Source organism: Hetaerina americana, unplaced genomic scaffold, assembly GCF_022747635.1.
Source record: "Hetaerina americana unplaced genomic scaffold, ioHetAmer1.1.p SCAF_32, whole genome shotgun sequence".
Lineage (NCBI taxonomy): Eukaryota > Metazoa > Arthropoda > Insecta > Odonata > Calopterygidae > Hetaerina > Hetaerina americana.
In genome coordinates this window covers 3,427,503-3,451,060 of record NW_027286897.1, presented here as the reverse complement: position 1 = coordinate 3,451,060, position 23,558 = coordinate 3,427,503, and the positions used below count along the sequence as shown (strand labels likewise).

Genomic DNA, 23,558 nt, shown 5'->3' with positions numbered 1-23,558 from the left:
GAATTATTTAGGTATGTGCTCTTCGATATCGACAGCCCATTTCCACCCATCCGCGTTCTCTAAATTTGTTATAAATTGGCAATTGAAATAGTTCTATAACGGCTCTCTTACACAGTTTTCGTAAAGTGAGATGAAAAAAATCATTGATACCTAAACCTTTTGAAATTTCATTAATTTGATAATCTCAGCGTCGCAATTATTTTGTAGGAAGTTTTAGTTTTCGTAGGAATAAAGTTCGGCAGCTGGCATCGATAATTTTTCCATCTGAAAACGCGATAAACGGAAATAGTAGCCTAAATAATGCTGGCAACAACGGGGCTAAGTTCGCTGGAGTGGGTGCTGTGCCCCACAGCAGGAATGCAGGCCATAGTCATGTATCAGAAACGGAAGACAATAAATGATTAACCCACCATAATGATAAAAATTTGAAATTATTTTGAGCCCAGATAAGTTAGAAAACATCAAGGAAAAATGTAATAAGGGAGCAGAGGTAGATTCAATTGGAAAAGTAAATTGGAAAGATAGTGGGGACAACAGGAGGTATCTTCTGTGAATGAAAAAGAGTCAAAATGCGGAATTCGTAGTACTACATAAATTAAGAGAATTTCCTTTGCTTTCATACCTTTCTTTACGAAGCATTAAATCAGAACTTGAATCCTATTTCCTTTTGTTTTAAAAAATCACCACAAGGGAACAACAGAGAGGCGTCCTCACCACAGATCTCTTCCCAGAGCACTGATGTATCACGTGTTTACTCATTAAGGGTTATCTTTTACTATGCCGGAAATATAGGAAAATCAGTGTGATAGGTATGGGATGAGAATCAAGGAAAGCAAGCATAGGTTATGAGGTTTTTGAGAAAGAGAAAGGCTGACTAAAACGTTAAAATAGGAGGAGATAAACGAGCATGTGAACAGCTAACCTACCTAGGCAGTGTTTTGGGCAATGATGCTCAAATTAGTAGAAGTAGTAGAAGTCAGAAGAACACCAGGGTAAGTCAAAGAATCTTTCATAAGGATGAGGGAATTGATGACATGGACGTTAACAAAGAATGGCCATTCCAGCAAGATAATAAATGGGAGGCTTTTGAGATGAGGGAATAAGGAAGGATGGAAAAGGTGGAAGAGGAAAGTAAATGAAGCATTAGGTACGGTTGAAAAGGAGAGGGGATTGTTGGTGGAAATCCAAAGGAGGTAGGAAAGGTGGTCCATTTTAATTTGAAATTGGATGTTGAGAACTGTGATTGTGGCAAGAACATCAGGCAAGTGAGGAAGGGGCAGGAATAGGATAGAAATGTTAGATGGAAGAAATGGAAGAAGGAAGTATGTGGAGTTGGAGAAGGTTTTATTTTAGTGTCAGATATCAGGTGGTGCTTTGTTAGGAGAGGCAAAGATATGTATCATGGCAATGACTTTAGTCTGTGTTCATTCAAAGCCTACCTTAAACAATGGAATACCAATAAAAATTATAATTTAATAAAACTTTTGTGGTGTGGTTCAACTTAATTACTCAAAATTGGTTTCTTGGATACACCAGGCATGATGCATTCAATTTAAACAGGGTTTGAAGCTTTGGCTACAAAGAAGAATTAAGTTCAAAATGTAGGTAAAATATAGAGTAACTAGACAACTAGACACACAACACAGATATCCGATTGCTGAAAAGTAAATAGCTCATAATCACACCTATTTCAAAGAAGGCACATTTCATCTATTTTATAAAGCCTAAGAACCTTTTGAGATTCTTTTATTTACAGAAAGATATCCGAAATTACAAAAATTCAAAATTACCCATTTGATCTTCGAGCCTACTGGCTGATTGATATAATAGCTGGATTTCTCATTGATGGTAAGAGAAATGGACTATCCAGTGAAAATCTTTGGGCTACATTGTCATGGTTCAACTTAATTTTTAATGGATTTAGAGGTGAGAAAATATCTGTAGTCTTTCTTTAAATTTCATTTGGAAAGTAGCGATTGTAAATAAAAGATGTCCTGATAACATGTTGAGTTCAAGTGAATAATTATGGAATATTCCAGATTTTTTCATTAATTAGAATATGATATATCTTATCACTGCAATAACCCTAAAAGTTATTTCCTCATGCAGATATTTTTTCCAGAAAATAAATGGACCCATGAATCACTAATGCAGCATATACAATCTGTAACTTTGGCATCGGCACAAGAAGTAAAAATTAGAGGTATTTGATGAATCATAATTGAATAATCATAATCTGTAGATGTTTTGAGGATGAAACATCTTCCTATGTAGGTAATGTTGAATATATTTCCAGAGATCAACATCTTTTAATTAATTAATCAACACTCACAAGGGATGATAAAGGTATCTTTGAAACCGCCAGTACCTTGATTGATTGAAGCAGTTCAGAATAAAACATATGTAGGAGGCATGAATGAAGATTTATATCCTCAGTGAATCTGAATCATGTACAGTAGACAATATGATTACAGAGCTACATGCCTTTATACTATTCCCTTAAAATACAACCTTTCTCTCAATTCACTTTCTGTCGCTCAAAGTCAACTCACTAATACATATGCTTTACTGTTTTAATAGGTCACTTTAACAACATTCAATAAATGCTTATTCATTTATTTCCTAAGTCCTAGGTTATAGCCCTTAACATTATAAAATGGTATGGTGGTTGCATTCTTCCAATTGTCTGGTCGAACTAAGGCTTACCTATATATATAAAGGAGAGTGTTTGTTTGTATGTATGTAATTTGTTTACTTTTTTGCTGTCATAGAAACAGCATTTTTCCAACTATGCCAGCAGGATACTTTTGCAAGAACACTATTGTATTCAGAATTGCCGAGATATTATACGTGGAATACATCAAGGAAAGTCTTTTGTAGAAGAAAAATGGGCAACTTTGATCCTGAGAATAATATTTATCCATGTGACGCGTTGGGCCGAGTCTACACAGTCCATCCTAACAACGCCGAATGTTATTTTTTAAGAATGCTTCTACATACCATTAGAGGACCTCGCTCATTTGCAGAATTAAGAACGGTAAACGGAGAAATATGTGAGACATTCAGAGAAGCTTGCCAGAATTTAGGGTTGCTAGAAGGAGATCAACACTGGGATGACTCATTGCGAGAGGCCAGTTTGATTTCTCTTCCAGGACAAATCCAAATTTTGTTTGCCATCATAATAACCTCCTGTAATCCATCTAACCCAAAAACATTATGGGAAAAATATAAAGAATCAATGAGTGAGGATATACTGGCTAAAGTTCGAAGTGAAAATCCTACATTGGATATTACGTTTAACTCCGACATTTTTAATAAAACTTTGATTATTTTGGAGGAAAAGTGTATCACCATGGTTAACAAGACTTTAGTGGAACTCGGTCTTTTTGCACCTGTACAAGATCAACAGGGTGTATTTTATCCAGATTATATACGTGAAACTAGCTACAATGTCTTAGACTTAAAAGCATACATCGCGGATAAAAAGCCACTTCTCAATGAAGATCAGAAATTCGCGTACGAAACAATAATGGATCAAGTAGATAAACAAGAAGGAGGTATCATTTTTCTTGATGCTGCTGGTGGCACGGGAAAAACATTTTTAATTAATTTAGTTCTCGCTGAAATCAGGGTTCATGGAGAAATTGCTCTAGCCGTTGCATCTTCAGGTATTGCAGCGACATTAATGGAAGGAGGAAGAACAGCCCACTCTACCCTTAAGTTGCCACTTAATATTTCCCGACAAGAAAATCCCACATGTCATATAAATATAACAAGCGGCCAGGCACAAGTTCTTATAGAATGTAAATTGATAGTATGGGATGAGTGTACGATGGCTCATAAAAAATCTCTTGAGGCTCTCAACGCAACACTTCAAGATCTTAGAGGAAACTGCAGTTTAATGGGAGGAGCTCTGGTACTCCTGTGTGGAGACTTGCGTCAAACTCTGCCTGTCATTCCAAAATCGACTCCAACCGATGAAATTCATGCCTGTTTAACACATTCTGTTCTATGGAATCATGTCCAAGAAATTAGCCTTAAACAAAACATGCGAATCCTCTTAAGAGATGGGAATGCTCAAAATTTTGCAAATAAACTTTTGGAGATTGGAGAAGATAGATTAGTTATTGAAGCATCTGGTATGATAAAATTGTCATCAGATTTATGTGTATCGGTGAAAACTGTCCGCGATATGATACAAGCAGTCTATCCTAACGTAAATCAAAATTATAAAAATTTAGAATGGTTGCGAGAAAGAGCCATTCTTGCTCCTAAGAACGATGATGTTAATGAAATTAACTAGGAGATACTAGCCATGCTGCCAGGAGACGTGATTGAATATAAATCGGTTGATACCGTAGTGGATGCTGACGAAGCCGTCAATTATCCAACGGAATTCCTAAATTCACTTGATCCAGCTGGATTGCCACAACATCGCCTTATACTTAAAGTAGGATCTCCAATCATTTTATTGCAAAATTTAGATCCACCAAAACTCAATGCAATGCAACTGCAATGGGATACGATTGTGTGTGACAAAATTAATGAAAAATGTAATCCAGGCAGTCATTTTAACTGGAAAAGGAAAAGGTGAAATAATTTTTATTCCACGGATACCCCTAATCCCAACTGATCTTCCCTTCAACTTTAAACGATTACAGTTTCCAGTCCGGCTAGCTTTTTCAATTACCATTGATAAATCACAGGGACAGTCTTTAAAGTTTTGTGGTGTTGATCTAAGATCGCCATGTTTTAGCCACGGGCAACTTTATGTTGCTTGCTCCAGAGTAGGTTCGCCTAAAAATTTATATATTCTTTCTCCTGGATATGAAACAAAAAATGTAGTTTATGAACAGGTGTTAAATAAAAAAGATTCTTAAATTTGTATGAAGTAGTGTATTATTGTACTTTATAATTTGTTGTTTTTATTTATGTAGTATATTTATATTATTGTTTCTCCCTAACCCGTGCAAAGCCGGGTATTCAGCTAGTGAACTAATATAATTTGGAATTCACAAGTAATTAACCTATAAATTCACAAGTAATATACACCAGCAACTTTTCTATCCTTAACAATTCTCATTGCTGTAACATCGTTAAACTTCCTAGGCATCATTTTAATAACCTAATGCATTTGACTCACTTTCTAACTCCACACCAAAATAATCCCGCAACAGTCTCTAACATCCACAATTCATCCCAGGAAATATCACCATGCTTATTCTTATGCACTCATCCCTTTGCACTATCATTGTTTAATCCTTTGAACCATTTCCAGAACTATTCTTATTTTTTTTTGCTCCTTCCATTAGCAATGTTTCCTTATTTTCTCTTATGACATTTTTGCATTCCTTATTTTCCCCTTGTAAATGTCACATGCTATCTCCTGAGCTCCTATGCCTTTGGTAAGAATCATCCTCTTCAATGCCTCTTTGTAGTCACAGACATTTAACAGTCATTCCTTTCAAACTCTCCGAAGTACAACTCGCATTTGAATTTTCAAAGTATTTTTTCCATTCAGCCTGTTAAATTGAGCTTCGCCTTAAATATGCTGCTGCCCTGCTTTTACATCTTCAAGGTTTTTACTTTTACTCTTTGACTGCTGGGGCTGTCTAACTGTTCTTGCCACCCAGTTTCTTCCCAACCTACCTTTAAAACTACCAAAAAATTCGTTTCATTCCCAGGACCTCTTGTAGCCATTAGATCCTTCACTAATGCCCACATTCATGGCTTTGACTATCTTGAGAGCCAGCAAACAATTGCAGAAACTCAACCACTAAGAGGTGTGGCAGTCTGAATCTGACACATGAGGACACCAACGACAATAACACAAATGACCATTGAAATATAAGCAGAAAGAATTTCCTTAAACACCAGCCATAACTTATATCATTTCCCTCAGTTAATTCAATCTTTTGATGTACCCCACCATATAACACTTTTACAGACCAACCAAGGAGCTTCAATGACAGTCCAGTGAAAACCATTGCTGCAATTCCTAAGGATGGATCAATGAAAAATATTCCATCCAAATCAAAACAAAAGAAAGCAAATAAAAAGATTGGTAGCATTTCATCCATGGAAACACTTACTCAGTATTCAAAGGGAAATAAGAAGCATAGAAGCACTAAAGTGTATTCCATTTCAAAACCTGATGTTATGTACACATTAGAGGACTTATTCATTATCACCAACATATTTTATGATCTGTGAGACATTTTAATTATTCATGAAAAAATTCAGGTGCCTCTGAAACTTGATTAATGGTATTCTAAAATTGCATTATTTTAAATACAGGTTTGCCAAGCCATTCCAGTTTAAACTGCTTCAGTGGGCATTACAAGACTTGGATCAAGTGATAATATTAGAGTTTCCATATCCTATCAACATTCCAAGGGATCTCAAAGTCTCGCCCTGCCCAGTTCCATCTGAATTGATCAACTCTGCATCTCAAGGGGACCTTAATCTTAAGAAGAATGATAAAAGAAAGAAAAAGAAAGGTCAGTCTCAAGTTGGCCAATCAAATGAACTGACATTGCAACAAACAGATGAAATTTCAAAATCAAGAGATAGAAAATCAAAAAAGAAAGGTGACCTTCAGTCAGAGGACAAGAGGCACGAGGAGCAAGAGTTGCAAAATGAAGATGAGATACCAAAACCAGAAGAAGTAGTTCAAGAAAACTGGGAAGTTGATGAAAATATTTACATACTGCCCTTAAAGGAAGCAAATGGCATTGGAAAGGATTTCTTCCTACAATTATTTCCTCAAACTGAAGATGAATCTGAAGGAAATAAAATTAAAAAGCCTCATAAAAAGGAAGGGAAAAAGAATAAAAAAGGCAAATAAAGCTATCAAAATTGAGCCAGATTATTTAATCAATCATTAGATATAGACACTTTGTAGCTTTGGCATATTATGTTATTGTCTATAAGGGATTCATTGAGCTATGAATGAGTTATATACCAAGTTATTTTAATTCCTTAAAATGTCCTACTAATCATTCAAAAAGAAAAAGAGTATTCCAGCTTCAACACAGAAGGTATTGATGAATTTAACCCACTCATCCTGGGATGGAAATTTTAGTTAAATAGTCTTAAAAATTACAAACTGAGAGCCCTAACGGTTGATAGGTTTTCCATCCACAACCCTTATTAGCTGCAGCAACTCCAAATGAATGTAAATGCCATCATATTATCTGATTATCATATTTTTTATATTAAAAAGGAAACTAGAGTAGCATTAATTACTTGTGTATGCAAGCAATAAATGTGGAACTCCCATAAAGCTGAATTCATTCTGAAATTAGGGATTTAATGCACTCTGGATGGTTTTTAAATCAAATAATTTTATTTAGGTGCATACCTCTAGCCATCCACAAATAGTACAGTACTCCAGCTTCCACATTCAACATTAATAATTTTACAGTAATCTTGACCTGGGATTGTAATCTTACTTAAGGTGTTGTACAAACACCAATCTGAGAACCCTAACTGTCCATATAAATTCCACCCACAACCCCAAGCAGTTCCATCATCTGCAAAGATAGTGAATGGAATAAAGTTATTACACAGTATTTGGGTCACATTTATTACAAATAAAAACATAAGTTGATTTGAATGCATGTAATAAATTTTCAAGTACTGAGCAACTGACACTTGAAGAAAACTACAAGAACTCGACTATTTTGACAGTGGGTGTTGTAGGAACATTCTTGAAGAAGAGGCCCAGAGTGGTAAATTGGAAGTGCTTATTGGCATTACAAATAGGAGCTTGGTAATGGCGGAGCACATACAAATATACAATACGAGGGTAATCCCAGAAGTACCCAACCCAACAGAAAAAAACACAAAAATTTTGGAAAAAAATGTATTAATTTTTCAAAATAATCTCCTTTCAGCTCAATACACTTTTCCCAGCGATGTTCAATAAGTTTGATACCCTTTTTATAATAAGAACTGTCTTGCTCCTCAAAATAGCCATTAACTGCCGACATCACTTTTCTACAGTTGGAAAATCTTTGACCACCGAGCAATTTTTTCCAGTTTGCGAACAGAAAATAATCCGAGGGGGCTAAATCTGGCAAATAGGGTGCATGAGGTAGCAATTCAAACTTTAACTTATGAATTTTGGACATTGCAATTACGGATTGGTGAGCTGGTGCATTGCCATGATGAAACAACACTTTCTTCTTAGCCAAATGTGGCCGCTTTTGCTTGATTTCTTGGCTCAAACGTTACAATAAGTTCTCTTAATATTCGCCGTTGATATTTTTTACTTTTCCAAGATAGTAAATGAAAATTATCCCATGTGCATTCCATAAAACCAACGTCATGACCTTGCCTGCAGATGAAATGGTCTATGCCTTCTTTGGAGTTGGTTCTCCCTTTTGAATCCATTGTTTTGATTGTTCTTTTGTCTCGGGTGCGAAGTAATTGACCCATATTTCATCCATGGTTATGAAACTGCACAAAAATTCCGCTTTGTTGCTGTGAAACTTTGGTAAACACTCAATGGAAATATCTTCATTAGACTGGTTTAGCTAGAGTGTGAGCAAACGTGGCACTCATCTTACACACAGCTTTCCCATGTCTTAATTTTCAGTTAATATGCGATGAACCCCACTTTTTGAAATGCCTACCATGTCTGCTAGCTTGCACAATTTCAGTTGACAATCATCCAGTATCACTTAGTGGATTTTCTTCACTGTTTCTGGAGTCGTCACCTCATTTGGTCGACCAATGCGATGCCCGTCTTGACAGCTCGTAGGGCCTCGTTTAAACTCTGCTACCCAATATTTTACTATTGTAAACAAAGGAGCAGACTCACACAGAGTAGAATCCAGTTCAGCTTTAATATTGGTTGGGCTGAGGCCTTTCAAATAAAAGTATTGTATCACATAGCAATGATCAATTTTCTCCATTTTCACAAATTCACTGAAAACCCTCATTATTGATGGCTGCCAAACAAATACTAAACAACATGGCGTCTTCAAACTTAAAACATATACTTTATAGATTGCATACTTTCTAATATAGTAATATTTTTCAAACAACTACCGCCATCTCTAGGTCAGGCCGGGTACTTGTGCCTTCCCATGCATATATTGCAATAATATTTATTCATCCAACCTCAACACATACATGAAGGATTAAATATTGTCATTTTCTGCTTTTACTTCAACAATCAATGACATGTGAAACTTGACAAATATTTGTGATCTATCGAAAAGGGTCAGTGAACTCATTGAAAAATTACAAACTTTTAATATCACGTAACATATTTTTGAATAAATAGATTACACTTTGAAATTTTTTAAACAATGCTTACCAGTTAATATAACTGTATGCCGGCTTCCACAGGAGGCAGCAATCATCAATTTCCCTTCATCACCTGGAGGAAAATTAATTGGAACTGGAAGAGCTTGGATTGTTGTTATTTCCTTTGTATCTCCTCCAGCTTCTTCAGATGAGCCAGAAGGGGTGCTCGTGTCAACTGAGTGAGGCATAGTATATTCCATTTCTTCATCGACTCTCTTTGGTATCTCACTGCAAGGTAGGCCCAGCTGCCCTGATGAGTTCCAACCCCATACATAAGCATCACCTGCACTTGTTACCGCAACTGAATGCCATCCCCCTGCTGAAATATTCTTCACTTGCAGCCCAGAAAGCATTTCCAATTCTCGGGGTGAATCTTCATCTTCAAGAACATCATGCCCAAGCTGTCCTCTCCTAAAATAATACTTCTCCTTAATTATTTCAGCCATTTTTGATTTGTATCAACATAAAATGAATTCCCAATGCTTACTTCCTTTTAAAAAAATACCAATTTCTTAGGACATTGCCATTGATTAATAAGAAAAATAAGTGAATATCATCAATATTAGCTACTTCTTACTAAAAAAATATAATCATCTACTCAAGACCTGTTTAATTGTTTTTGTATTAGACTTCAAATAAAATTTATGGAAAAGCAACCATAAACAGGATACATTTAAAAAAAATTAACACCGCTGATGCCTTATGAATGAGAATGTCTTTGAGGGAATCAATTAATGTGTAGCTCATTAGTAAACTTAAAATGCTCCATCTATTACAAGCAGGGTTTTATTACATTCATTTCAATGTGTCTTAATTGTACAGAGCTCAAGAACTTTATTAAGCAGAAGTAAAAATACCAGTTACGCAATATTCATTCATTTCCTCAGTACCCATTCCTTTTTCTTGATTTTCCTGACTTTCCATTCCTTAAATAACAGTTTCAGGCATAATGTGGAGGAAACCCTTCATGATGAAAGAAGACACTTTGCTTTTTCCACATGATGTATATTTATTATGACCTATGTTTCATTACAGTGTAACATTTTCAGGTAGAACAAATACACATGAAGATGCTATGATGCAACAAAACCTAGGGCATAATAAAAATACTCAACGTCAAAAAGCAGTGTCTTCTTTCATCATTTCAATTCCTTTTTTCATGATTTTCCTGTCTATTTCCCTCATTGTGAACATGCCACTGATATCACCAAAGTCAGACTACTGTAGTTTTGGTTTTGCATGGGTCTGAATGTATGAGACCCTACAGCAAACATGAATTAATCTCGCAACTTTAGGGAACTTTCTTTGCACAGGAAGTAGACAGCTACCACATTAAATTCCTGATTTGATAATCACATTCCAGGCCTTAAAAATTTTTCTCCATATTTTCCTAAATAAGAGGGTCATCCGGAAAGTAGTACCCGTTCGTGAATTAAAGACACAAAAGTAAATATTAACAAACATAAAAAATTTTATTTGAAAGAGGATACTTTAAACTACTTCTCAACATAATCTCCAAGCAAATTAAGGCATTTGTCATAACGTGTGACAAGTTTCTGTATTCCTGCTGCATAGTCCTTCGCCGCCAGCTCATTGAGATACGCGAGGGACCCATCTTGCACAAATTTTTGCATAATGCAGATGGTGTTTAACAATTTCATGAACAATTGTTCGAGAAACATTGGGAAAATGCTCACAGATGTCATCAATTGTGACGCGCCGATCGTTCCTCACGAATTCGTCAACTGAGCTCACCAGTTGGTCTGTAATGACAGACGGTCTCCCCGAACGCTCATCGTCGTGTGTGTTCCCCCTCCCCATGTTGAAGTTGCGACACCACCGCCGAACAGACGACTCGTCCATTACATTGTCTCCATACACCTCCTTTAATTGGCGATGAATATCACATGGGCGAACGTTTCTTGCATTGAGGGATTTAATCACTGCCCTCACTTCACAACTGGCGGCGTTCTCAATTTTTTTAAACATTGTAAACAATCACAGAAACAACACAGGCAATGCTAGCGTCACGCAACTTGGCTCAGAGAAGGCAGACAAGCCACTGAAGCTATCTGACCTCGTCCAGCGGCTACTCGCGTCGTCAGCACTTCATGCGGCACGAACGGGTACTACTTTCCGGATGACCCTCATATTTGAAGAAATTAAGCTATTCTAGACTTTTCCAAACTGAGTAGTCACCATAAATTGGTGGAATATAAAAAAATACTTCACTAAGCAACAAAATACCCCATGCCTGGTCAGTCAGAACTGTAAATGTTTAAAAACTTTCTGTATTAATGACAGGGTTGCCACTTCTTTCAACCTACTAGAATCGGATGCTTTCACAACAGTCTGACAGAGGTGCAGATGCTGCATTGTCTAACGGTCACCAGCTTTCCCTCCTTTAAACTAACTGACATAAGCCTGGTCAGTCAGAACTGTAAATGTTTAAAAACTTTCTGTATTAATGACAGGGTTGCCACTTCTTTCAACCTACTAGAATCGGATGCTTTCACAACAGTCTGACAGAGGTGCAGATGCTGCATTGTCTAACGGTCACCAGCTTTCCCTCCTTTAAACTAACTGACATAATTACACAAGAAGTCACCATTGCTTCCTCAATCACAATGTGCAAATCCTTGCAACATGCCTTGGTTTAGTCATTTATGAGGGGACAATTTAAAAAGAAAATTGTGAATATTTTACTCAACACCTCCAAAAAATTCGGAAGGAAAAATATTAAGAGGATTATCCAGAAAGTGACCACCACAACAAATTTTTATGTAGCGTGATGTGAAGTAGGAAGAGCACTGCCACCTTCATGGCACATATTGTGACTTGGTACCCATACAGGGATGCTGTAAGAGATATAGCACCAGTTTGCTCTACAAATGTTGTGAAAGAGAAATCAGATTTTAACCAAAGAAGAGAAAAAGGTTAGTTGGACAGATTGTTGATGTGGAAAAACAAAGATGTTTTTGCATTTCAATATGAAGGAATTTCACAAAGTTACACTGATACAGTTAACTTTATTGGTGGTTGATGGCCAATGACTGTGAAGTGGGGAAAGATATCGGGAAGGTAAGGATTAAAAAGGGAAATGGTAGCTCACTTCACTCAGTTGCAGAGGTGGAATGAATACATTGAAGTACTCTACAAGGGTCCCAAGCAATTTGAAGATGACTTAATTAAAGCAAAATCTTGTCAAAGATAATTAATAGAGCCCAAAAATGCTGAAAATCTAATTTGGTCAAGCTGTTAGACACTGAGAAAGAACAAGGCACCAAGAGCTGGCAAAATAAATGGAAAAATAATCAAGGCACTCAGGATCAAAGCAAAGTTCTCTTTGGAATAATCAAAGATAGCTATGAAAGTGTAAAAATACCAGAGGACTTTCAGAATAGGTTGATAATATCAATACCTAAGAAACCAATAAAAAATAAAAGTAAAGAATGCAGAACATTGACGCTGATGTCTTGAACATCAAAAACACGCACCTGGGAAATCAGCTGAGGAATAGAACAAAAGAAATAAGAAAGCCACATAAAAAATTATTTTGGACTAGGGAAAAACCCAGGAGCAAGAGAGGCAATACTCAATTTGAGGGTACTGAATGAAAACATGACACTAACAAGCCATTATATGTGGCATTCATGCACTTAGTCTTCGACAATGTCAAATAGAACAAGATATTCAAGATACTGGAAGCACTTGAATTGGACTACAACAACAGAAGTAGTATCCATTACCACTACAAGAATCAGATAACATCATGGAAAATGAAAAACTGAAGGAAAATAGAAGACAAAATAAACAAATGTTATACAAGGGTGCAATCTCTCACCAGCAGTATCAAACATATATTTAGAAGAGACAAAAGGATGGAGTCAAAGTGAATATCAAAGAAATTAACATTCCCAGTTCATAAATAGCATCACAGTAGCCATAGAAATACAAGAAGACCAGCAAGCAATTCTAAATGCTATGGACCAAGCACTTTGGGAATATAATAGCATCAACAAGAAGAAAACTAAAATCCTTGTCTCTCGAAGAAACATTTGAAAGCAGAAAAGACAATTCAAGGAGTGAAACTACAGCAAGTAGAATCCTTTACCTACCAGGGCAGCAGTACAACTTGGGATCTCAGGTGTTCAACCAACGTAAACCATAGAATACTTTTAGTTCAAGCTAAGAAGGCTTCATGAAGAAGAGGTAACTACTGTGTCCAAAGAATCTATAGTTGTGAACAAGGAAGCAGTTCATCTAAGCATTAGCATGGAGCATGGCATTCCACAGATCAGGAACATTTTAAAAGTGGATCAGCAAAGTATAGAAGCCTTTGAAACAAGGAGCTGGAAGAGAATGCTGAACATTAAATGGACAGACAAAATGAGGGGTAAGGAAGTATATACAAGAGCAGAAGAGAAAAGAACTAATAAAAAATAGAACTATATTCATTGGACACATCTTGAGGCACAATGGATTAATTCATAGAAAATAATAATGCACTATTCCACAGTCAATAAAATACATTTTGACCTAGGTTTCAACATTACTTGGTCATCTCCACCTGAAATAATATTGAAACCTAGGTTGCAATATATTTTATTAACAGTGGAATAGGGCATCATTATTTGCTACCAATCAATCATGTTCATTTTCTTACCCATAAAACTGATCCACAATGCATTAGTAAGGACACAATTGAGGGAAAGATTTTTCATGCACTTAAACAACAGTGGAAAATAGAGGAGCTCTATGGAGTGAGGGTGTTAACACCAAATAGAGAAAAATGGAAAGTTGCAGAGAATCAATCTCATGAATGAAATACTGATGATGCAACAAAATGCACATTGGACAAACCAAATCCCAACTCTTCATAGGATTCAAGGAACATTTAGGACATTCTTAAAATACAATGGACCAGAGTGATTCAACGTTGCTAAACACCTAGTACAGACCAATCCCTTCATAGCTTCCACAGACTTTCAGCTCTTAAATAGTCACTCTGACTATCTTCTTGACTCCAATGATTGTGTTTTCATTCACAAATTTGACAATAGTTTAAATATAGGCCTGGGCTTGATTGCCATCCCCCTCCTTCAGTTATCCTCACGGATTTAACCCACCCTTTCCTCCCATTGTTTTACAATTCCATTACTTCCCTGTGATGCTCTGCAGTCACTGTATAATCATACTTAGCTTGACGAAGATGTACTTTCCATTCAAATGACATTGCAATGTTCTCTTTATCTCTCTCCTTTCCTTTTCATACTTCCTTGGATACTACTTGTGCCTCACAAACTACCTTAACTTTTGATTAAACCACATCATTACCCTGGGAACCACTTGTGCCCTCATGCCATTTGGAAATGATGAAAGTACAACCAAAATCTACCCAGTCCTGCTCACACCCATTGACAATGGAATTTCCAGTGAGTTATCAAAATCGGTTGCATTTTCCCTTTTCAATCCTTTCCCTCATCTCTTCCCACTTCACAACCCTTGGCAACCCATCTGTTCAATCTACTTCTAAAACCATCACTCAAAATGTGACCTGCAAATGAAAATCCCACCAGCTGCGAGAGTTGTACATTGTGATTAGATTTCTGTAAGCCAAGAACTGAAAAACTGTTGAAGTTCACCACCAACTAAGTAAAGTGTGTGAAGAGAGCATAATAAGTGCAGGTGGTGTCAAAAAATTAGACCTAGCATAAAACAAGAAGTTGAGGAGAATGATTCAAAACAAACACCATGGCATGCTCACCTGTAATATGGTCTTCTTTGCAGTATACCCACCTGAATTCTACTATACATACTTGGAACCTTATAGAATAATTCAATTGGGAGTCGTTTGAATCACTGCACGGCTCAGTAGTTATAGCTATTACGGGAGGGGACGGCTGAGGTCATCTGTGCCATTAGGGATAGGTAGGTAATATGGTAGGGGTATGTTGTTCAGGGAAATGAGGATAAAAACCGAGCATCAGCACAGCCTACACTTTATAAAAGATGCCAAGGGATCCACAATTTAACACTCCATCAGGCAGACTGCATACTCACTTAAAGTGCATCCCATGGTACCACAAGGCACCCCAAGGAAGTAGGGATCAGAATACCATTGAAAAATTCTATCACCTCCGGGAATCAAACCTGAGGCCTATGAGTCAGAAGCCAGAACATTAGCCAAAACACCATCCCATCCCCGCTGTACAGCTCAGATTTTGCATCAATTGAATACCACCTACTCATAAACCTAAAGAAATGGCTAGCATCATTGCGCTTTGAAGATATGGAAACAATAAAATGCACAATATAGGTGAGTTTCCTACCAACATAATTGCATGATTACGGGAGTCAAAGACTTGTAAAATGCTATGACACTTCTCAATTTGAATGGAGAATAAGCTTAAAAATAGTAAAAATGTAACTTTGTCATATGTATTTATATTTTGTCGCGTTAGTTGATCCTTTAGGGGTAACTTTAATTAATTTAAAATTCACGTTACCTTCCTGAGCCCCACGAATAAACAATTGAATCCTCAGTTAAGGCTAAGCAGTGATCAAAGCCACATGATATTTCCACAACTTTTTTTCTAGGAATTGGAAGAGCCGATGGAATGCAATAAATCTGACCTAAAATTAAAGCAAATTAAGAATATTATAACTTTAATTAATCAATGTGCCCAACTAATTCATTTAAAATAGCATTTACCTAAATTGCATATAGCCAAGTTTAATTTGTCTCCACAACAAACTTTGGTTATCCGGTGATCATTCGATGATGACTCCGTACTTAAGTTTTCATTTATTAACTCGTGCGAATCAACTTCTGTCTTTAAAAGATCTGAAATATTTTTCCACGCACCAGAAAACTGATGTATCCAACAATCTCCATCTTCAGTAATGACAAGTATATTGCTCCTAGAACATGAACCCTTACAGCGGAAATAACAAATTAAAGTTTGATAGTGACATCAAAAGATAACTCTTAATTAAGTTAACCTTACCACACCAGCACGACTGACCTGTGTGACTTTTTTCCCAACAGGTATCGAGAGTTTCTCCAATTTGCCAAATTCTTCATCAATTAAGCCGGATAAATATAACTCTGATCCTAATATTTAATTTAAATAATGTAACACTTCGCAATAAAAAACATTTTCTCATGCAATATTTGCAATGCATACAACTTACCAGTAGAAAAACATATCCTATTCCATGCACAAGATACGAAAATAATATCAAAAGGAATAACAGTTGGAGTAAAAATTGAAAAGTTATTATTTTCCCTGTTAGGAAACTGGCCGAAACCATTGAAACCACAATAATAAGCTCTCATCGGAAAAAGCACTTATCTGACCTAGGCCCACGGAGAGCTAAAAGCACTCAACTGAACTTGGCCCACGGAGAGATACAAGGAAAAAGCTGCACAGGTGATATTTAATTTAACTATTTCAGCCATATAGTTTATGTTGAATGTTTTGAAACTTTTGAACGCTTGCGCTAAGAATTTCGCCTGGCATTTCTTTAATGTTAGTTATTCATTACCCTCTTAGATGGAGTAATGTTCTAAATGTCCTGGTCGTTATTATTTTGCGTTATGTTAATAATTTTTCTATTCTGACTTAGTATTCGAATTTTATTATTCGGTGGAGTTAACTGAGTCAAGTCTGTGTGACTGACATACCTTAATGCGACGTCGATACTATCAAACAAAGTTTTGGTGAACCGGGCAAAACTACCATACACTAACTATAAATATCAATAGCTTTCGTGTCATGTATATTCCCTTATTTAGATATGAAGATTAACTCGTATAAGATTTGTATTCTTTAAAAAAATCACTTTTTCAAGATTTGTAATTCGCCATCATAATACAAATGTATAAGCAGTAGTTGACAGAAATGACTATCACAAGGAAATTACTATGTTTCGTAAGGCTATGCATTGTTCGATTGATCGATTAACTCAGTCGATAGATCGAGGTGATTTCACAAATTTTTTGAACCGTTTCTCAACTGTCAGTCAGTCAATAAGGCAAAGCGGAGGTAGATCATGGTAAGGTGGAGCTCGAGATTGTTTTCTTGTTATGATAAAACTTTGGCAAATTTTGCGTTTTGTAAAAAGAAATTTCTCTCCATAGGGTTTGTTGGCTTTATTAAGGAAATTAAGGTCGACTCCAGATAAAGAATTAAGACTTCTTCTCCTGGGTCTAGACAACGCTGGTAAAACTACGTTATTGAAAAAACTGGCATCCGAAGACGTAGACTACATAACTCCAACCCAAGGATTTAACATTAAGTCCGTTCAATCTGATGGATTTAAATTGAACGTTTGGGACATAGGTGGCCAGAGGAAAATTCGACCTTATTGGAGGAATTATTTCGAAAACACAGATGTTTTGGTACGAAAACATTTTCTTTGCCAATGATTTAAATTTATTTTTAGCGCCATGTACATTTAGGCAGAAATATACAAAGTATCGCATAATAAAACTATAGCCGATATCCGCTGGGTTTTTCGTAGTTTTGAAATGTAGTTATTTCGATTATTTTTCATCGAAGTCTTTACAAGGTGAAACATTTGATTAAGGGCAGTTTAGGCGAGTATGCTTAGACCATTTGACTTCGTATGTATATGCTTTAGTATAAAAATAGGCGGATGGAACCTGTTAAGGATTTACGAGTTAGTAGTTTCGGTCTTAAGTGGCAGGCTTGTGCGCGTCCAAGGAGAACGTGAATTCGTAGTTTGAAATGTTGTGCATTAATCGGTTCAGAGGGCGTTGTAGCCCAGTGGGTAGAGCGCGGGGCCATTGAGCGGAGGGCCTGGGTTCGAAGTGGCATCACTGGACACCTTCAGCTTCAAGCAAGCTTAGTGATTTTTTGGGTATCGCATCTTCTTGAGAAACCAAAGGCGGCACAAGGAAAAGAACTGGCTCCCCTTCCCCGATGTTTGAATTTAACCCACCATTACCATTAGTATTTAACACAATTAGTAGGCGAAGCTCTACCCTCGCCTATCAAACTAGCCCACTGGGTTGGTAACTGTAGGTTTTTAAATGTGGTTTAACCCTTAGATAACCAATTTGTCTTCATCATTTGCATTTTTGTAGTGGCTGAGATTTGTGCATGCAATTGAGGCTTTTGGGAGCCTATTGTAATTTCTATTTTACACGAAAAATACGGTTTCATTCCAGCCTTGGGTTTTGGGTATCATGTTCCTGTGAAATAGATTTTTAATGCTTATTGAGTATGTTTTGAAATTTACTGGAGAATTATGGTTGTAAGGTAATTATGTTTTTGTTGTATATTTCTTACTCATGTCAAGATTGCTAGGGGTTTTTATATAATATAGGGGTTATGATTAATGGTTTTCACCTGCCGAAAGCTAATTTCGCATTGCTGTTGTCAGGAATAGTCCTGTCTGACTTACCTCTCTACGTATACCTGCTTTGTATCGTATTAATCTAAGTATTAGATGATCAAGAATGTCGGATACTCCTGATGAGAAAAAATTGTTTACTTTTTTACTTAAGTAAATAATAAGATCGTACCAATTAATGTGGCTGTCCTAGCGAACACCAAGACATTTTGTGCAGAAAATTGGGCACTGAAAACTGCCTTCAACAATGCAAATTTCAAAAATTTTTATTTATGTTGGAGATATTAACCTTTTGAGCTTTCTCATCTTTAAGGATCAGCAAATTGTCTCCAGCCCAACAGAGCAGGTGCTGAGCAACTAGATTAGTATTTATAGTTTCTCTGATATAAGGGCAAGTAATTACGACATTCATATCATCCACGTGCTTTATAGGGCCCATTTGTAATTCTATTAGGAGAATCATTAATATAGAGTAAACATACGGCAAAGTAGAGAACTAAGCCTTGATAAATGTCTTCACTGACAAACCTTTGGGTGGAAAGGTAATTTTTTCCTTCGTAGTAAATATGGCAGTCTATCTATCATGTAATTAGGATTTGATCAGTCATATGTTGCATCTGCAATGGCTTGTTGGTTAAGTTTTAGTAATTGGAAATTGCTGATTCACCTTTCCAAAAACCTTGGAAAAGTCTAGAAACATACCCTAGACACAGACAGTTTCAGGCTGAACTCAGTGGAATTCTTTCGTGTTGAGGGTAGAGATAGAAACTTTATACTTCCACCTAAAGCGTTATTACTTCACACGACCATGGTTTTGATGCTGCGCATCATCATCAGGAAGTCCAAATGATGCTGAACATTGAATCCATGGTTGTGTGAAGTAATAAATCTTTATGTGGTAATGCAAAGTTTCTTTCTCTACCCACATACCCAAGACTTCTTATTTGATTTGACAAAATATTATTTATGCAGATCTACGTGGTAATGGTGCAGTAATGGAATTAACTACTTCAGAGTGTAAAAATCATTCGCCTTGACTGGGATTCGAACCCAGATCCCTCAAATCCCAGTCAAGGCGAATGATTTTTACACTCTGAAATTGTTGCATTGAAATGCACATTAGCGGATGACTCCGTTGAAAGTTACTGTTGCGGCATCTCCTGCAGTTTCTTTGGAATGGAATTAACTATTTATAGAAGCAAACTTAAGCCAGTGTACTTGCCTTAATAATGACTAATTTAGTACTCTATTATAGCAGACCATAATAGTTGAGCTTTGCTTTCAATTTTTCAGTAGGCCCTAGTGATTTTGTAGTCTATTTTTATGTATTAGTTTAAGCTTTGTATTTAGATTGACAGTTTAGCCTCAACGTAGTAGGAATGCCGACCAGCCATTCAAAATTTTGAGTAGTCATAATTTTGTTTGTTTTTCAAGTTGCCCGCTTCGTTATGTAATATAATGCTCATTGGAATTTGGGAAGATTTGGAATTATTTATTCATCACGCAATATCTCCTCCCATTTTCAAAATTTGCATGAAACTACTTTTCAGATCTATGTCATTGATAGTGCTGATCGCAAGAGAATGGAAGAAACAAGTGTGGAACTAATGGACCTATTATTGGAAGAAAAGCTTCTAGGTGTACCCCTTTTGGTGTATGCAAACAAACAAGATCTTTTGGGTGCAGCCCCAGCATCTGAAATTGCCGAGGGGTTGGGGCTGTTGTCATTGAAAGATCGAGCGTGGCAGATTCAAGCCTGTTCTGCTACGACTGGGGAAGGTGTCAAGGTAAATTAGCCGATTGGTGGATTCGGCCATTTTCATTGACTGCAACTTAAGCTCATAGTTTCTTCACACATATTCGAGACTCAGGTGTGTCAGGCCTATTATGTCTCTCTTCGTTGTTGACACCCCTTTTTTTTTTTGAGGAATTCACCATTATTTTCTGTGAACCCTCGGGGAACTTTTGCGGATAAATTTGTGTGCATTAGTAATCGAGGCTGTCTGGCACATAAGTATTATTTTGAAAGGTTACCTTTTTCTTACTGTTCATGCATGTGGAGTTCCTATTGACCTTCTGGTGTGGTTAATGCTAAGGAGCCGCACCGATGATATGACATTTTTAATCAAAGATTTGTTTATTTTATCAAGGTGTGTAAATTCAAATATTTTTAATAAATATGTAGCCTGAGACAACTACGGTGTCCTTTAAAAACTACTAATGGGTGTTATGTTTTTGTGAGGGAGAATGCAGTTAAATGATAGTAAATTTGTCACAAGGTTCTGCCTTATAATTAGTACAAATTTGAAGCCTTACACATAAACCTTTGGTCTAATGCATGTATTGTGTAATTGTTATTATTCATATGGGATAGTGGTAAAAAATGAAGCTTCTATGAGGAGAGATAGTGTATAATAAGGTCTCATATTCTATTTTTCCATCCCAAATGGTATGCTTTGTTTTGAAAGTTTTGTTATAACTATATTTTTGCAACTGCACTGTCAGAAAGGTCTAGAGTTGAAGGGTTTTGGGAAAAGATGTCTATCAATTTAATTTTCCTTCAAGTGTTGCCAAACTAATCATTTCAATGTGATTAAATTCAGTGAGCTTGCTTTTTGAATTTTTGCTTTATTTTCCTCTATATTTCCCACTTACGTAGAGAAAACCATTATCTCAGGGAATTAAATTAATTTCATTGTATTAGTGATGCTCGAAAGAGAGACATTTCAATTTGCTCTCTTTGAATAACTAAAAAGTTGTTAAATTATTCAATGTGGTAGATTATTGTACTTACCAAGTGCTGCAATTAATTCATTTACTCATGTTTATTTTCAGGATGGCATGGATTGGGTCTGTAAAAATGTTCGAAATAAAAAGAAATAAGTCTGCTCCTGATCATTTCCTAGTCATTAGAATGGCTGTGCAATATGTATGAAGTCAGTTTTCATGTATCCTTGATGAGTGGACAAACAGCCAATACTGATGCAGTTTTTAACTGTTTGATCTCATCCGTCCATGCATTCCATTTAATGTCAGCATTTTTAAGAGTCGGCAAACTTTCCAGCATTAGATTGCTTATTTATCCTTCATTGTAAGCAGTTATCAGTGTTTTTTTACATTGCTATTTATTACTGGTTGCAAAAAATGATTGAATAAGCTATGTTATCTAGGGATGTACGTATTTTTATATAAAAATTGCCAATTTTTCTTCTTGATATTATTAACACTTACATTACAGAGTTATTTTATATTTATTTTTATAAGCCCAAAACATATCACAGGACCTTGTTATTCTGAATTAGCCAGAAATTTCAGTATACTCTAGCTATATTTTGACGAGCTAATTGGTGCTTTTTTCTACTTTTTTTAAAGTACACAATTCTAAATACTCGCAATGTAAGAAGGAAGGGTATTATCACAGTTTGTTTATTTTGTCTGAAACATTTTGACTCTTTAATATTTCAGCATTTGAAGCATAATTGCACTGGCATAGTCTTATTAATATAAAATTAAGGGCCAACTTGTGCTGTTTTGATGTGTACTCAATTGCCTTTTTCAATGAATTCTATGCCTTCACATTGAATTCAGTATTATGAATACTCTTATACTATTTCATGATTAACATTGAGTGGTAGGTTTTCCCATTCTGCAACTTCTATAAGCAATTTAATAACACTTTCGTATGCACAGCAGTATGTGGTTTGTTATGGTAACGAATCTAGTCAACACAGTATTGTCTTTTTTTGTTAAATATTGTTGTGCGTGAAACACATTTTATCTGCACAAATGCCTTTACACAAGTGCCTTAAACACTAAATTTACTTCTGTTTACGACATTTCCACTTCAGTCCGTTCAATCATTTTCCTCTTTTTTTCTACAAATTAGATCAAAATTCTATTTGAATAGTCAATACACACTTTTCAGACACAACGCACATGAATAGTATTACCTTCTTATGCCAAAATTTACTTCATTTGGGTGGCATATGTTTATTTATGCTTGTAAAATGACATTTTAGAAATGTTTTGATGTCTTGTATAATTTTTAGTAAAATAAGTGTGGTTTTATAAGAAATATATCATAAAATGGCTGTAAGTTTATTTTATGATGTTATTTTGTTAGAAAGGAATGTTACCATTATGTTATTTTTTATAATAAATTATTATTTCACCTGTTTTAAAAATGCCCCTTACTACATCCAAGTGCCTACATGCATGTGAATTATGTGAACTTGACTTTGTTTTGTAATTTGGGCAAATAAATTAAATTCACAAACATTTCACTGAAGATTACCTCCCTTTTAAAGAAATATGATAGAAATAACATATATTGCATCATGTTTGAGCGAAGATTTTTTACATAAATAATGATTATAAAGTGCATCCCATTTGAATGATATGTGACGTTAATGTTGCAGAAGGTTTAAGACTTCCAATGGTTAATATATTCCCCATATGTAATGTACTACATACTTTTTTGTCCGACTGATCCTCAGATTGAAAATTTACATGTACTTCATTATACATGTCATAATATAACTCTAGATATTATTTTTCATGAAGTGAAAAGAAGAAGAGCACTTGATTATATGTGATGCAATTACCTGACTTGTAATTAGTCAAATTAATCAAGTGTATCTTGAGCTGATTAAAACTCAATCTTTCTGTTTCTAAAAACTTCTATATCTGGGGATGATATTCTTCATTGTCAAAAAACCACCTCAAAGGGGTATCTGCGTTGATTCCCTTTTGCGAGGGTATTTCATACATGAAGATCTCTCTAGAAAGAGAGTATGAGTTCACTTTATTGGGAACTTCCCATGTATTCGGCTTATTTTTCCAAATTTTTATGTGAC

General features: G+C 35.8%; 2 protein-coding genes across 2 annotated transcripts; one reads left to right on the top strand and one right to left on the bottom strand.

The window, feature by feature from the left end:
- Window positions 1-6,939: 6,939 nt before the first annotated feature.
- Window positions 6,940-17,223, bottom strand: LOC139691299 (RCC1 domain-containing protein 1). Its single transcript, XM_071589060.1, has 6 exons — window positions 16,516-17,223; window positions 16,347-16,435; window positions 16,034-16,256; window positions 15,828-15,954; window positions 9,329-9,729; window positions 6,940-7,535 (listed from the first exon to the last, which is right to left on the bottom strand). Exons 1-6 carry the CDS (start codon window positions 16,658-16,660, stop codon window positions 7,366-7,368), a joined length of 1,155 nt encoding a protein of 384 aa, XP_071445161.1. The 5' UTR covers window positions 16,661-17,223; the 3' UTR covers window positions 6,940-7,365.
- A 106-nt stretch (window positions 17,224-17,329) lies between these two features.
- LOC139691287 (ADP-ribosylation factor-like protein 3) lies at window positions 17,330-22,980 on the top strand. The gene is made up of 4 exons (XM_071589046.1): window positions 17,330-17,379; window positions 17,465-17,725; window positions 20,253-20,489; window positions 21,538-22,980. The coding sequence occupies exons 1-4, from the start codon at window positions 17,377-17,379 to the stop codon at window positions 21,583-21,585; spliced, it is 549 nt and encodes a 182-aa protein (XP_071445147.1). The 5' UTR covers window positions 17,330-17,376; the 3' UTR covers window positions 21,586-22,980.
- Window positions 22,981-23,558: the final 578 nt, after the last annotated feature.

Excerpts from the sequence above, each read along its gene's own strand:
- LOC139691299 (XM_071589060.1), bottom strand. The coding sequence starts at position 16,660 with ATGAGAGCTTATTATTGTGGTTTCAATGGTTTCGGCCAGTTTCCTAAC. Across the intron at positions 16,436-16,515 it reads TAGGATATGTTTTTCTACTG|GATCAGAGTTATATTTATCC; the intron begins GTAAGTTGTATG and ends ATTAAATATTAG. Across the intron at positions 16,257-16,346 it reads TTGGGAAAAAAGTCACACAG|GGTTCATGTTCTAGGAGCAA; the intron begins GTCAGTCGTGCT and ends TTCCGCTGTAAG.
- LOC139691287 (XM_071589046.1), top strand. Across the intron at positions 17,726-20,252 it reads TCGAAAACACAGATGTTTTG|ATCTATGTCATTGATAGTGC; the intron begins GTACGAAAACAT and ends ACTACTTTTCAG. Across the intron at positions 20,490-21,537 it reads CGACTGGGGAAGGTGTCAAG|GATGGCATGGATTGGGTCTG; the intron begins GTAAATTAGCCG and ends GTTTATTTTCAG.